Raw genomic sequence first — 14601 nt, forward strand, 5'->3', positions numbered from 1 at the left:
CAATTTCAAAATCCAACAAAAGGCTGAAGCTGTATAGTAATGAATGCGTTGTATAATTCTATTCAACTTGAAAATAAAATTCTTGACTACGAATGATGTAAGAAATAGCGATTGGGAAACTGCATTTGAAATGATTTAAACTCATTTCATAAAGACGATACTTTTTTTTTGTCAACATATGAAGAACTTTGTATATTGCAATATTTGTAATAGCATATTGCATCTGTCTGGTTTTTATGCAAAGTAACAAAAGAGACGAAAATTAATGAACAAGAGAGCACTGAAGAATTATGGTATACAAAGTAATATTTGGCAGGGAAAGTCACTGGTGATAAATCACTAGGGGTGGCACCGTGATTGCGTGATTTTCGGGGATTCGGGGAACAAAATTTTTTTTCGGGTTGACACATAGATTTTCGGGTAAATACCCGAAAATTCGGGGATGGTGCAAGCTCTGCTTGATTTCTAATCAGGAAAATCAAAATACTAAATCACATGAGAAGGAAAAGCTCCGACTTTGCGGTTGACGCAATAAAGAATTGCCGTAAAAATAATTTAAAGTCGACCGAACGCCGCCGCCTCTGCCGGCGGCGGCGTGCCTGCGGCGCGCCGGCGGCGTTACGACACTTCGGTGGCGTTCGACCGAGCCTCTCGTCAGCAGCGTTCGGTCGATCCGCCGGCGCGGCGCCGGGGTCTTGATACGATAATATCAAAATCTTATATAAGGTGAAATTGTCTGTTCAAGCTCAGAAATTGAAACTTTGAATCTCTTTTAGAGTTCAGAGAAAGGGTTCTGGAAAAGTCAATCATAGGATTTTAAATTGTCATTTTTCTTTATGAAATATTATATTCTATCGAATATCCTGAAATTTTTAATGCACTCAATGCAATAGCCAAAATGCACTGTAGCACGTATAGTAAAGTTCAGAATTATAGGTGGGTGAGTTTCTAGAATCTGGCATTTTTGCATTTGTCTCACTGAATGAAGCAAAGATCAAAACCCCGCTGGATGGGAAGAGAAATCTAGGTATCTAGGCTCTCCTTATTACAACGTCTGTGAGGATAGTTGGTCGGACACCATCAACGTATTGATGTGAAATAGAGGCTAGCGTCTTAATTCTGCAGCCTACCCGACCTCTGTCAGGAGGGCCGATCCTTTAATTCCTGTCATAGCAACATCTACCTGAAGTGATAGTCATATTTGAACCTAACTTGGTAGGGAGTAAGAATAAGTTTTCTAGTTTAGTTTTTTTTTGGGGGGGAGGGGGGAGGTTAAATGGATCCATCCTCTTTGAATGAGAAGGTCGCTAAATTTTCGTCACAGTATTTATTAGAGTTGGTTGCTGTATTTTAATTAAACATGTATGGAAGTAAAATTTAGTTTCATGTGCAATTTAAGGCCTAGACTGCGTCCATATAGAAAGAGAGAGGGGACCCCTAAATTGTTGTCATCACGACATCTATCGGAAAAGGGTTGTCAGACTCTGTGAAGCTCAATTCTTGCTATTGCACCATTCTGAGAAATACGTCATTGGATCTTATGTAAAACTAATGGGAAAAAAATGTCATCCTAATTGTGCATTTTCGGGGTCAAGACAGCACCAATTCCCTGTGGAGATAGTAAAAGGGGTTTCTGGTTTTTCCGTCTACACAACTACAAAAATTAGACGCTAGATTCCAACCAAACTTGATGGTAAGTCAGAGCTTTTCCGTAGTTGTGCCTTCTGGGTATCTGGCTATAATCCGAGTTCTGTGGGAGACGATTCATGAATTCTTATCATTGGATGACAACCGGAAAGACTATCAGATGCCAGCCAAACTTAGCAGAACGTAAGAAAAGTGTCCTAGTTGGGCTGTCTGGACCTTCATACCCGTCATAACCTTTCAGAGGGGGAGACTTTGTTCATCCTAATTATCACGAAATCTAGTAGAGCTTATTGTCACCAGGGTTGCCATGGGTAGAACCAAAGTACTGTTTTAGTATTTTTTTTAATCAAAGTAGTACCTTTTGAATGCTTTATGCGAAAGTGGTACTTTTTCCACACTTTTTGCTAAAATTAGTGCCGTTTTAAATTTAGTGTTAAGAAATCAACCTAATCATCAGCAATCTGTTTTCCCGTAAAAAGAGAACTTTTCCCGTTTTTTTTTACAAGTGTTTGCACAACAAGATTTAAAATTCCACAAATTAACATTCATAGCATCTTCAGTTACAACCGATAGTTTAAGGATACCAGTAGCAGATATGCCAGTAGCGCCTTTCTAAACATTAATTAAAAAAAAACTTTCCGAAAAATAAGTTTTTCAAAGAAAAGTAAAGGCCATTTTAAACTTTTAAGCTATTTTAAGCTCAGGAGATACAAATAACTGTTAAAATTCAAACTCAAAACGACCAGAAATTACTATTAAAGAATAATTGAAACCCAAAACGAACAGAAATTAAATAAACAATCATAGCAAAAAACATACAACAAGTAATAATATAAATGGATAATGAATAAATAAATGAATAAATAGATCTTAAAGCGAGTAATGCTTAGATTGAATATGAAAATCAAGCTTAAAACGAAAACAAATATTTTGCTATTAAAGTATAAATGAAACTTAAAATGACAATCAATGAAATCAGAAATTAAATAACAATCAATGCGGACAAACATACAATATATATATATTAATGTAAATGAATAAATAAATCTTAAAACGAATGAAACTTAAATTGAATACGAAAATCAAGTTTGAGCGAATAAAAATAACTACAAACAAGAGTTTGGGTATCACCTCACTGCAGAAGCCTAAAACCTACTGCGTCATTGGCGCTTTACTGAAAACAATTCTTTCATGAATTAAGATTTTTGGGAAAAAATATCAGCATATGTATATTAAATTGACAATGCACATTTTTTTTGGGTAAACTCATTTGAATTTTTTTTTCAGTAAAGTACAAATTATATTCTGGCTTTTAGAAAGCATAGGGGTTTTGAACCCTACTCACATTAATTTATGCTCGTTAAGAGTTTGACTCTAATATTTATTTTAATATTTATTCGTTTTGGGTTTCATTTATTTATTGATACTGATTTGCGGTAGTTGTATGCTTGGTAGATTATATGATAGTCCGGACGCCAGGTAGATTATTTGATTATTTGTCCGGACGCTTGGTAGATTATTTGATTTTATTTTTGCTCATTTTTTGTTTAATGGAATTATTTACTTTTCTTTGAAAAACTTATTTTGTGGAGAAAGTTTTTTTAATTAATTTCGGTTCGTTTTATATTGACATAGTCTTTCCAGGAAAAAGAAAATAACACTTTAAACCTTTTCGTTTTTTTAAGACTTTATAGTTTGGCCTGCTATTTGTATGCTGGAGAAAAATGTTCAGCAATTTTTAACAACATACACCATTTTAAAAATCTGTACACAAATAGTACTGTTTAACTTAGTTTCATACCTCCTCTAGTTGACCTGAAATAGAAAACTTGATACCATTCGCAAAAAAATCTGTTTATTTTCTTTGATAACTTTGATACACTTACACTATTTTGATTTGGTTAAATTTTAAGAGCAGAAATAGCCTCGAAAGTTTGAATATAACACTTTAAGACGTTCCTGGGTTTCTGCTGAGTATCCCAAATTATTTTTTGGGAATTATCTGTATACATGTTAATTTTTATTTAATCTTAATTCAGAATTTATTTCTTATAAAATATGGGCCAATGGATGGTTAGGCGTGGAAGGGGAATTAGTTACCCTCCAACTACTTTTCGAGTATTAAAAAGGGCATCAACCCTTTCTATTTTCAATCGAAGGAGCCCCTTTTGAAGTTCCCATGACAACTCCTTCGATACGAAGTGCCCTGGTCTAAACAACAACAACAACAAAAAATATTACTGATCACTTTCGACTATTAAAAAGGGCACTAGCCCTTTGAATTTCAAATCGAATGAGCCATTTTCTGAAGTTTTTACGACAACTTCTTCTATAAAAATCTTATATGCCCCCACGGCATAACTTACAACCCATGCCCTGAGGGGTGTGGTAGAGTATCCTCCTCAAAAACATATTTTCTATCTGAAAATCAACTACGCTGAACAATTTGGCTATCTCAAAATTCCTATTGGATGTGTTTGTGGGAATGATGGGCGTGGGGGGGGGCTAGTTGCCCTCCAGTCACTTACAACTATAAAAAAGGGCACTAGGCCTTTGAATTTCCAATCAAATGAGCCCCTTTTGAAGTTTCTATAACAACGCCTTCTATAAAAACCTTATATACCCCAGGACATAATATAAAACCCTTGCCCTGAGGGTTGTTGGGGAGTGTCCTCCTCAAAAATGTATTTTATATCTGGAAATCAACTACACTGAACAAAATGGCTATCTTAAAATTTTAATTGGATGTGTTTGGGAGAATGATGGTCGTGGGGGAGGGGCTAGTTCCCCTTCAATCTCTTTCGACTATCAAGAAGGGAACTAGCCCTTTGAATTTCCAATCAAATGACCCTGTTTTGAAGTTTGTACGACAACGCATTCTTATAAAAACCTTATATGCCCCCAGGAAATAACTTAAAACCCTTGCCCTGAGAGTTTTGGGGGAGTGTCCTCCTAAAAAACATATTTTCTATCTGGGAATCAACTAGTCTACGCAGAACAAAATGGCTATCTCAAAATTCTGATTGGATGTGTTTGGGGGAATGATGGGTGTGGGGGGGCTAGTTGCCCTTCAATCACTTTCAACTATTAAAAAGGGCTCTAGCCCTTTGAATTCCCAATCGAATGAGCCTGTTTTGAAGTTTCTACGACAACGCCTTCTGTCCTTATATGCCCCCAGGGCATAACTTAAAACCTTGACCCTGAGGGTTTTGGGAGAGTGTCCTCCTCAAAAACATATTTTCTATCTGGAAATCAACTACGCTGAACACAATGGCTATCTCAAAATTTAATGGGATGTGTTTTGGGGAATAATGGGTGTGGGGGGGGGGCTAGTTGCCCTTCAATCACTTTCGACTTTTAAAAAGGACACTAGCCCTTTGAATTTCCAATCGAATGAGTCTTTTTTGAAGTTTCTATGACAACGCCTTCTATAAAAACCTTATATGCCCCAAGGGCATAACTTAAAACCTTTGCCCTGAAGGTTGCGGGAGAGTGTCCACCTCAAAAACATATTTTCTATCTGGAAATCAATTAGTGTACGCTGAACAAAATGGCTCTCTCAAAATTTTGATTGGATGTGTTTTGGGGAATGATGGGCTTGGGGGGGGGGGCTAGGTGCCCTCCAATCAGTTTCGACTATTAAAAAGGGCAGTAACAATATGCCAGAAACCTTAACTTAAAACCTTCGCCCGGAAGGTTGCGGGGGAGTGTCCACTAAATTTGAGAAATATTTTTCTCGACATTTGACTTTCATTCCCTTCCAATTTAATTGTTTACCCCCCCCCCCCCCCTTCCCCGCCCAACTTAATTATTGGACTTAATCTAAGGTCATAAGCAAATTTTGTTGTTTTTTATTTGGCATTATGAATAGCCTAGCGGAAAGTATGCTGACTTCGAAAATGGTAGAAATAGTCAAAAGGATTTAATTTTGTTTATGGAAAAGGCTTTATCTAGGTATCAATGACGTAAATTGGGGAACAGGCTATCCCCCATTGCCTTAGATTCTGAAAGACAACATTTTTGAGGGATACTTTAATTGAAAAATCCTTTTTGTATATTCAATGAATAAATTTAAAGGCAAATCCTCCCTAGAACTGGAAAGGTACATTTTGTCCCCGCCCTCTTTATGTTTTGTTACTTGATACTACTTACAGGCATTGTTTGGGGGGGGGGCGGGGGGTAGTTAAGCCGGAAGTGACTTTGAAATCCAATAGATCCCCAATTTTTGGCACATTAGCGTAGAATTGGGAATATTGAGAAGGAAACAAGCTACGAAAGCAATTTTTACTTCATGATATGCAGAATTAAAACGCACCTTATGGAATTTATCCTCTCCCCTTTATGGAGAGAGGGAGAGGGAGGGGAGGTAAATGCATTGAAAGCGTATTCAACATGGGTTAAACACAGTTTTTCTGCATAGTAATTATTTTCTTAACACCTGGCCTTCTCAGTAGCCCCTATTCTATGATTACACCATTTTTTGAATGTAAAGGAATTAGAATGTTGTTGAAATAGTTTTTATTTTAGAAGGACGCAGAAAACAGACAGGTGCCCTTAAGACAAATAGGCTCGGATTTGCTTAGGGACGAACACAGAAGGGGGGGGGGGATTTTGGGCTTGATAACCCTAAACCCCAATTTTTGAATTTCTTGAGGCTCTTAATGAGATTATCAGACCTTTTCTTCGTACAATTGTTCCCATACCCACGCCCGCGAACCAAAGTCATTTGTGGCTTCCAATTTAGAAATTTTATAATACATATCTCCTCAATATTTAATAACCTTGCGAATGCAAACGGAAAAAAATCGTTTAGGAAATGAATACCCTACTACAGTTATTATCACCAATAGCTAGCAATTCTCTCTGATTTTTAGTTGACACCCTCTAGCGTGCTCTCCCCCAATTTAGTCCAATATTTATAAGAAATGAGAGGGAAAATAGTAGTGTACTGCTTTTCTAGAAAAAAGTGCCAAAAAGGAGACTTACTTAAAAACCGAAAGTTTTTTTTTATTTGAATAAATCAACATAACAAAAAAAACATATACCCCCAACAGAGAGCAAAGCTCGTAAAATTGGGTATTAATAATAAAAAAAAAAAAAAAAAAAAAAAAAAAAAAAAAAAAAAATTTCCTCATCATAACAAAAGAGAGAAAGAAAAAAAAAACCTGGTTAAAGAAAAAAACAAAAAACATAACAAACATAAAGAAAACAAACGCTGGACAAGTGGGGCATGGAAGGCTATCCCAACATGGGTAATAGCAATAAATGAAAATAGCTTGTTAGTGTTGTTTTAACTGATAAAAGATAAAATGTCTGAATGATACAATTATTTCTTTTTGGTGGGGGAGGGGGGTGGTCTAGTAAAAAGTCGCTCTGACAAGGATAACCGTTAAACTTGTACATATGTATTTTGAAAAAAAAACTGCACATCTTGACTGCTTTTACTACTGCCAGTTTTCCGTCCCGTTTTTCCAGAAAATGAAAGACAAATTTTTTGGAAGGTAGTACATTTTATGCCGTGGTTGTACTTTTTAGATACCTTGAGTATTACCATTAATTTTGTTCGAGTAGCAGCCCTTGTCGTCAGATAAGGATCAAAGTCAGTGGAAAGTAGAACGCCATGTCTTACTTGGGCTATTTTAGGGTCCAGCCATTTTTTATAAATGTATAAATGTCGTGTCATTTTTACAGCCCATATTCCCATTATTTGATATCTCAGGAAAATCTCTATGGGTTAATGGTAGATTAAGAATATGCTCTAATAATGGTAAAGTACTTGACGCTATCCCCTTAATAGTTTGAGATAAATATCTAAATTCATATGTAACTCTGTTAGGCTTCACAGTATTTTTGTTTCTCTTATGGCAGTATCTCGGAAAAACTAAACGAAGCTTCTGCAAGTTGCTCATTGCCTGGAATAAAAGAAGAATTCAGTTGCGTCTTAAAAGTCAATGCAAGTCTATAGCCCTTATCACTGAAATAATCGACAAAGGTGTTATAGATATCTTTCGGCTCTGTAAATTGTTTTCCACTTATTTCCAGGCTATCAACATTGGTAATTTTGCGACTATTAGGAAGTTTCTTTTTATTTATCTGTTCCCATGTCCTTCCAATATGATATTTGTATTTCATTGTCATTATAATGTTTCTCTTCAAATGTCTTACAATTGAATTTAGCCTATACAATTGAAAATTTAGCCTACTCCTGTAAATTTCATTTTCATGAAACAACCCAGGTGTTTGTAGTTTTGAATATTTCCTGAACCTTTTTTATTTTTTACTGGTATTTAAATACTTTCTTTTATCCATGAGTAAAACTTCTGCACAAACTTTCCGTTTGAAACTCATGACGTCCTAGCCTGATGAAATTGTTGCATTAATTAACCGATTAAATCCCAAAATTTAGCATCTGCGTCATCTGAGCCAAAAACCGAACTCTAATCATGGAAATTAATTAAATGCCGGTGGACTTTATGTTCACTCTATTTATATGTTTTTTTTTTAATTATTCGCTGCTGGAACTCGATGTGGCTTATCAATATTTTTAGGATCCAGAAGAAAACTTACCGGGAAATAATGTGACATATCCAAAAAATTGATGACGATTTTGCAGCGTCAAATAAATCAGGGAGAAAATTATCCAATAAAATAGGTGTCTGTAACTCTCTTAACACTATGTCTTTCTGTTTCTTTTGTTGTTTTGCTTTTATTTTATTTTAGTTTCTGTTTTATTTTTTTTTTGCTACATTTTTATTTTCTCTGATTGAAAAGGCTTAGAAAGAGATCATAAGTCAAATTAAACAAACAAGCTGCTTATTAACGAAGAATGTTTGTTGTTGTTGTTTATATATTTAATTATTTTTAATAAAATACCCTGAATCAAATCTTCAGTATATATGCTTTCCTTAACTTTTAAACTAGTTGTAAGTTTCCCTCCTGTTTCTTCCCTTTTGTTTTATTGACTAGCAACGCATAATCAATAACTGATTTAATTCCGAATTTCGCAATCAAGGTAACGGTAAAATAATTCAGAAAATATATATAACAGGAAAAGAAGAAAGAGAAATTATGTGAATTGTATTCAAGCTAATAAAATTTGCGTTTTCAAATTATTAAGTTAAATAAAATGGTATTTACTTGCATTCTTAGTTTTAAAGTTCAGTTTTCAATCGAAGTTGTATTTCATTGTTTTATTCCGGTTCATGTTTTTTAAGTTTCTTTTTTATTATTTCTTGTCAACCCAAGTAGCGTTTTGGGTTTTAGTTTGTATTTTTTCTGCGGTTTTATTTTCTCATCGTTTCTTTTGTCCTTTTATCATTTTTCATTGTATCTTTTCTCTATTTGTTTTTATATTTATTTTTGTTTTATTGCGCTAAACGACATTGAAGAATGATTTCTTGGAAAAATGATTGTTGGAACCCTTGGTCCCAGTTTTGTCAGATTAATGTCCCTCCCAGATTCATTTCTTTGGGCCCCTTCATTATTTTCCTTCTTTAATTAATAAATATTAATTTCCCTATTATTTTTTGACGCCATTTTGGGTCCTCTTAACTGCGTACGTGCTAATAGACCACGAGGGAGAAATTGCGCAGTTAGGGAGATTGGCCAGTATATTAGTAATCCTGGGATTGGCTGGAAAGATTTTTTACCACCCCTAGTAACCCCCACCGCGTGCTGCGGTTAGCGGGCTAGGAGAATTTGTCCTTTTTGAGTAGTTCTTTTTATACAGAGTGAGTGTTAATACAGTAAGAATTTTTCTATGTACCTATTTTACTTATCAGCTTAGGCCGAGACTAAAGGGTTAATTAGAAAATCCTATCGGTAAACTTTGGCTTTAAATGTGGCCATAGACCACCCGATCACGTTAGTATAAAGGAACCGTTGGGGTAAGAGCGGGAATCTCACTAACATTTGGGCCGACAAGGGGTTCTGCCCCTCCAGTAAGTGGCATAGCAATTCTTTGCGCCATTTTTGCCTTTAAAAGTGGTGACCCCGCACATACACCCCAATAAGTGGTGCCAGCGGTAGCTAGCACTACGAACATTGGTGGCAGCAAGAACAGGAATTATTAACAGCGTTGATAATAAAAGAACTCTACGCTTTCGAAGAGACAGGTTAATTTAGCATATAATAGTAGCCTATTGTTGTGGCATATAAAAAGACAAAAATACGCAATTAATTAATAAGAAGGTCTATAATGGGCTATAGCCTTGTTAGACAAATATAAAAAAGAATAACGTGAAATTGATGAGTTGAGTTTACAGTGGGAGAATCTCCGTATTTAAAAGTATTACAGCCATTAAGGGCAGATAAGAAAACGTTGAAAGTTAGGTTATTATTTGAGTGAAGTGGCTGACTTAGATATAATCTTCATTGACGAAGGTTATAAGAGCATTGAGGATGGCAAATCAGGAGAATTTGTCAGTTTGTGCGCATATTGGACAAGGAAGGTGGGAAGCACCTGTCCTATTGAGCAATCTTCCCAGGAGGAGATTATATTTGGAATACGAGTATCCAGGGAGGATACGTGATTTGTTTTGCAGGGTAGTTCCCCTGTTTGAGTTTAGTCCAGCTAATTCACTAGTGGAATATTCGCTCGGTTTTTCTGATTATTTTTTGTCCAACCCCTGTTAATTCGTTTTTCGGAGATATAATTCACTCGCGTAAAACTGTTTTTTGTGAAAGAAGTTGTTATTCCCTAATGAAGTCTAGACATTCCGGTTAGTTGAAAAATTGTTCAATCTCATTACACGGAGCTGATAATTCACAATAACAGTTGCGTATCATAATTTTTGCGTGAGAGTTTTTGAACTTACCAAGATTGACTAATTGAATAAGAGTTAATATAATCAAAGAGAAGTAGACGCGGTAAAATGAGGGGGTACGAAAAAAACTTAGGAAGGATATATGAAAAAACAAAACAAAATAACCCCTCAGAGGCTGTGCCAAATGAAGGGGAATTACGAATAAAAGAAAATACGGATAGAGATAGTACAGATATGGAACAAAGGAATTCAGAAAAGGAATTGAGAAGAAATAATGATAAACGAAATTTTGAAATTATGTCGGACAGAGATGAGATTAACTCTAGACCGAAAAGGGCGAGTGAAGCCCATAGAAAAAGTAAAAAAAAAGTAAGAAAGGCTAATATGGAGGCCTTTGAGAGAGAGCACCAAGAACATATGAAAAAATTACAGGATGAGATATATCAAATTGAAAAAGATAGTCAAGCCTATGAAATACTTCATCAGGCCCGTATGGACAAAATTGAAAAAGATAGACAAGAAAGAGAGAAAGATAGAAAAGAAAGGGAGAAAGATAAGAGACAAAAAATATTAAATTTCATGAAGGAAGTGAGAATAGCCTGAGAACGAGAAGACGAAAGAGATAGAAATGAAAGGGACCAAAGAGAGAAGGAAGAAAGAATAGCGAGAGAGAAAGAAGAAAGATATCACCAGGAGTTTAAAAGAACCATGGTAAGCCTAATAGAGACCCACTGGGGAATTTCAGAAAGTGAGATTTTATCACAACTAATTTCTAGACTGTCAGATAGCCATAGTAATTTGTCTAAGAATCAATTGCGAGAAAACGAAAATTACCAAACATTAAACACTTTTACGAGAAAATATAATACTTTGTTAACTACGGGGGGAGGTGGACCGGCCCATAAAACAAATGGGAAGGCTGTGCCGCCCTATCGGAAAAACGGAATACATGATACGCATGTTCAAAATGTTGATATTCCACAAAGGGGTGCGGAAATAAATAGACAAGATAATATTGAAAATAAGACGCACGAAATTGATTTTTCAGGACAATTTGCAAATAATAGAAAACTTGAGAACGCTTTTAATAAATATGAGACGCAAACAAGGTCAGGCCAAAATGAAACCCCGATTGTATCAGAAAAAGGGAGACAAAATTTATTGTACCCATTTTTCCTCAGAAAGTTCGAGAAATTTTGGTAGAATATGAGAAACCAAATGTTGGAGTTCAAATCCCATTTGATGACGACCTAATGATTTCGACGGTAAGAATAAAGAAGACTAGAAGAGAGAAAAGAGATATTAAACGGAGCTACAATGAAGAAATGCAGTCAAAGACGGACACTGGAGTCCAATTCAGATTTCATGACGATTTTTTTAATGCTACTACAAAACAAAAGAAAACTAAGAGAGAGAAAAGAGATATTAAACGGAGCTACAATGAAATTATTCAGTCAAAGATAGTTGACACTGGAGTCCAAACCAGATATAAAGATGATTTATTATTTTTCGCGAATGACAGAATTGAGAAAAGTAGAGACGAAAAGAGGAATGCAAAGAAGAGACAAAATTTGGAGATTCAGCCTGCAGTGGCGAAAAATAAAAAAATGTTGGATAGGCTTGGCCTTGAAAACATTAACAATAAGGGGGAAAAAGAGGTCAAAGACCCATGGGGAATAAAACAAGATGGTTACAAAAGAGAGGGGAAATATTGAATGTCGATTTGGATTGAAAAAACTTGGAAAGGAATCTAATATTGGTCTGATCAACTCAAAAGAGGGTTTGTTCCTTTATGAGGGGGAAGATCCCCTGCGGGAAGTCGCAAAAGATAGCCATTTTCCTCAATGCACAACTGGCGGACAAGTTGTGATCCCTTTACCGAGATTTTGCCTTTCTGATCTGGAGTCCTTGGGGGATACTCTCTCCCAGTCACTTCATACTTCACCCAAACCGTTGTCCAGCAATCCTAGTCAAAGCTGTTATTCTTCATGGGAACTAACAATTATTTTCGGCAAATTGTACTCAGTGGGAGATGTATCCAAATTTCATTTTCAATTAGCATCAACGTATATTCTTCAGTTAATTATCCCAGGGGAGGGAAACCAGAAACAAGCAATTCATGGTTTACTCAGATTTTTACTTCATTTTCCTAAACCCTTATCGTTTTCACAGGCCTGTGTATTTTCGGCCTTAGACTATTTGAAATTATGCCAAGGGGCAATTTACTTTTTTATCGAGATATGGAGTTGTTTCCACAGATGGAAATTAAGAGACTAGTGCAGCCAAATTTTTCACGATGGCTGGCATCATCGAAATTGCCAGAAACTGATTCTCTGCTCCTCTCAAATGTAAATTCGTGAGAGCGAGAAAATTTGTTGTTTTTTATTTGTGCTATGCACAATGAATTCATACGAATTTTGGGGACTTGGATTTTCAAAACCGAATGCGAATCTTAGATGATCTAGACCGTGGTGGTCCTTCAATGGAGACGTGTCGAGGACGACGGATCCAGAGCCAAGCAGAGGAAGCAAAGGCATTGGTAGAAGAGAAGATACAAGTCTAATGATTTTGAGTTTAGTATTATGATATTGTGTTTGAATTTCCAGCCAATCCAATGGGGATGTGGGCCATTTATCATAGGGGGGAGGTGTTGGAACCCTTGGTCTCAGTTTTGTCAGATAAACGTCCCTCCCAGATTCATTTCCTTGGGCCCCTTCATTATTTTCCTTCTTTAAATAATAAATATTAATTTTCCTATTATTTTTGACGCCATTTTGGGTCCTCTTAACTGCGTACGTGCTAATAGACCACGAGGGAGAAATTGCGCAGTTAGGGAGATTGGCCAGTATATTAGTAATCCTGGGATTGGCTGGAAAGATTTTTTACCACCCCTAGTAACCCCCACCGCGTGCTGCGGTTAGCGGTCTGGAAGAATTTATCCTTTTTGAGTAGTTCTTTTTATACAGCGTGAGTGTTAATACAGTAAGAATTTTTCTATGTACCTATTTTACTTTTCAGCTTAGGCCGAGACTAAAGGGTTAATTAGAAAATCTTATCGGTAAACTTTGGCTTTAAATGTGGCTATAGACCACCCGATGACGTTAGTATAAAGGAACTGTTGGGGTAAGAGCGGGAATCTCACTAACATTTGGGCCGACAAGGGGTTCTCCCCTTCGAGTAAGGGGCATAGCAACCTTTTTTGCGCCATTTTTGCCTTTAAAAGTGGTGACCCCGCACATACACCCCAATAAGTGGTGCCAGCGGTAGCTAGCACTACGAACACTGATATAATAAATATCAGAATGAAATCTGTTTTTCTCCCTCTTGATTGAATGTTTAAACACATTTTTGGTTAAAAAGTGCAAATTGAACTCTCATTCAATTTTTCATATGTAATTTTGTATTTTATACAACAATAAGAAAAAAATTGATTTTTTTTGTGTATCCAAGCTCAAATTCCACTGACTAAACAAATGTTCAAGGAAGCGTTCTGAATAGCCTTTCTAATTTTTTCAAATACTGTTATGTGATAGTTTCTAATTTCTAACTTTGAACTACTTTTTTCACTCTAGACTGTCTCTGCTTCAACAATTTTATATGCAGATTTGGTATTTCAGAGGATTCAAAATTCTGGCCTTTTAGATGAATCCAAATTGGGACCAATTCCTGAAGAGGTAAGAGGCTGTTTTACAAACTGAAATTATTTAACATCAATTTCGAAATAAAATGGGCATTTTTTCAAAAACTCCTGGTTAATAATGAGACAAAGGTAGATAACATAAAATACATTTATTAGCAATACTAACAAGAGTAGAAAGGACCCTAAAGGTCCAAGGGGGAGTCCATATATGGGCATAGAGTCCCTAGGGAGATGGTTTTCTCACTGAGAATGAAAAAACAGGATTTTTCTCACTTGAAAATCAGTAATTTTATAACTTTTATGGATGTTTCTTGGACGGTTATGTGTGTTAGTCAATTTATTTTTTGTTTTTCATGGATGTCAACATCAATTTATGTCTGTTTTATGGTTTTTGTCAGTGAGAATGAAAAAACAGAAATTTTCTCGCTTTGATGGATGTTTTATGGATTATTGAGTCTAACGGGGAAAGGGTCAATGACACTTCTTTCAAGATCTTGTTTTGTTGTTTTGGCCAAGTGCATGCTCAGGGCGAATGTTGAGAGTTTCCAG

At 35.9% G+C, this 14601-nt stretch overlaps 1 protein-coding gene across 1 annotated transcript in view; it reads left to right on the forward strand.

Moving 5' to 3' along the window:
• LOC148942051 (BAI1-associated protein 3-like) overlaps positions 1-14601 on the forward strand; it is a 146900-nt gene that overhangs the window by 106478 nt on the left and 25821 nt on the right. Inside the window, exon 11 of the mRNA XM_089103219.1 lies at positions 13985-14086. Coding sequence (XP_088959345.1) covers positions 13985-14086 — 102 coding nt within the window. The remainder of the gene's footprint in view (positions 1-13984; positions 14087-14601) is intronic.

This window comes from Artemia sp. Qi Xiang Cuo, chromosome 17 (genome assembly GCF_049724085.1).
Source record: "Artemia sp. Qi Xiang Cuo chromosome 17, ASM4972408v1, whole genome shotgun sequence".
Classification (NCBI taxonomy): domain Eukaryota; kingdom Metazoa; phylum Arthropoda; class Branchiopoda; order Anostraca; family Artemiidae; genus Artemia; species Artemia sp. Qi Xiang Cuo.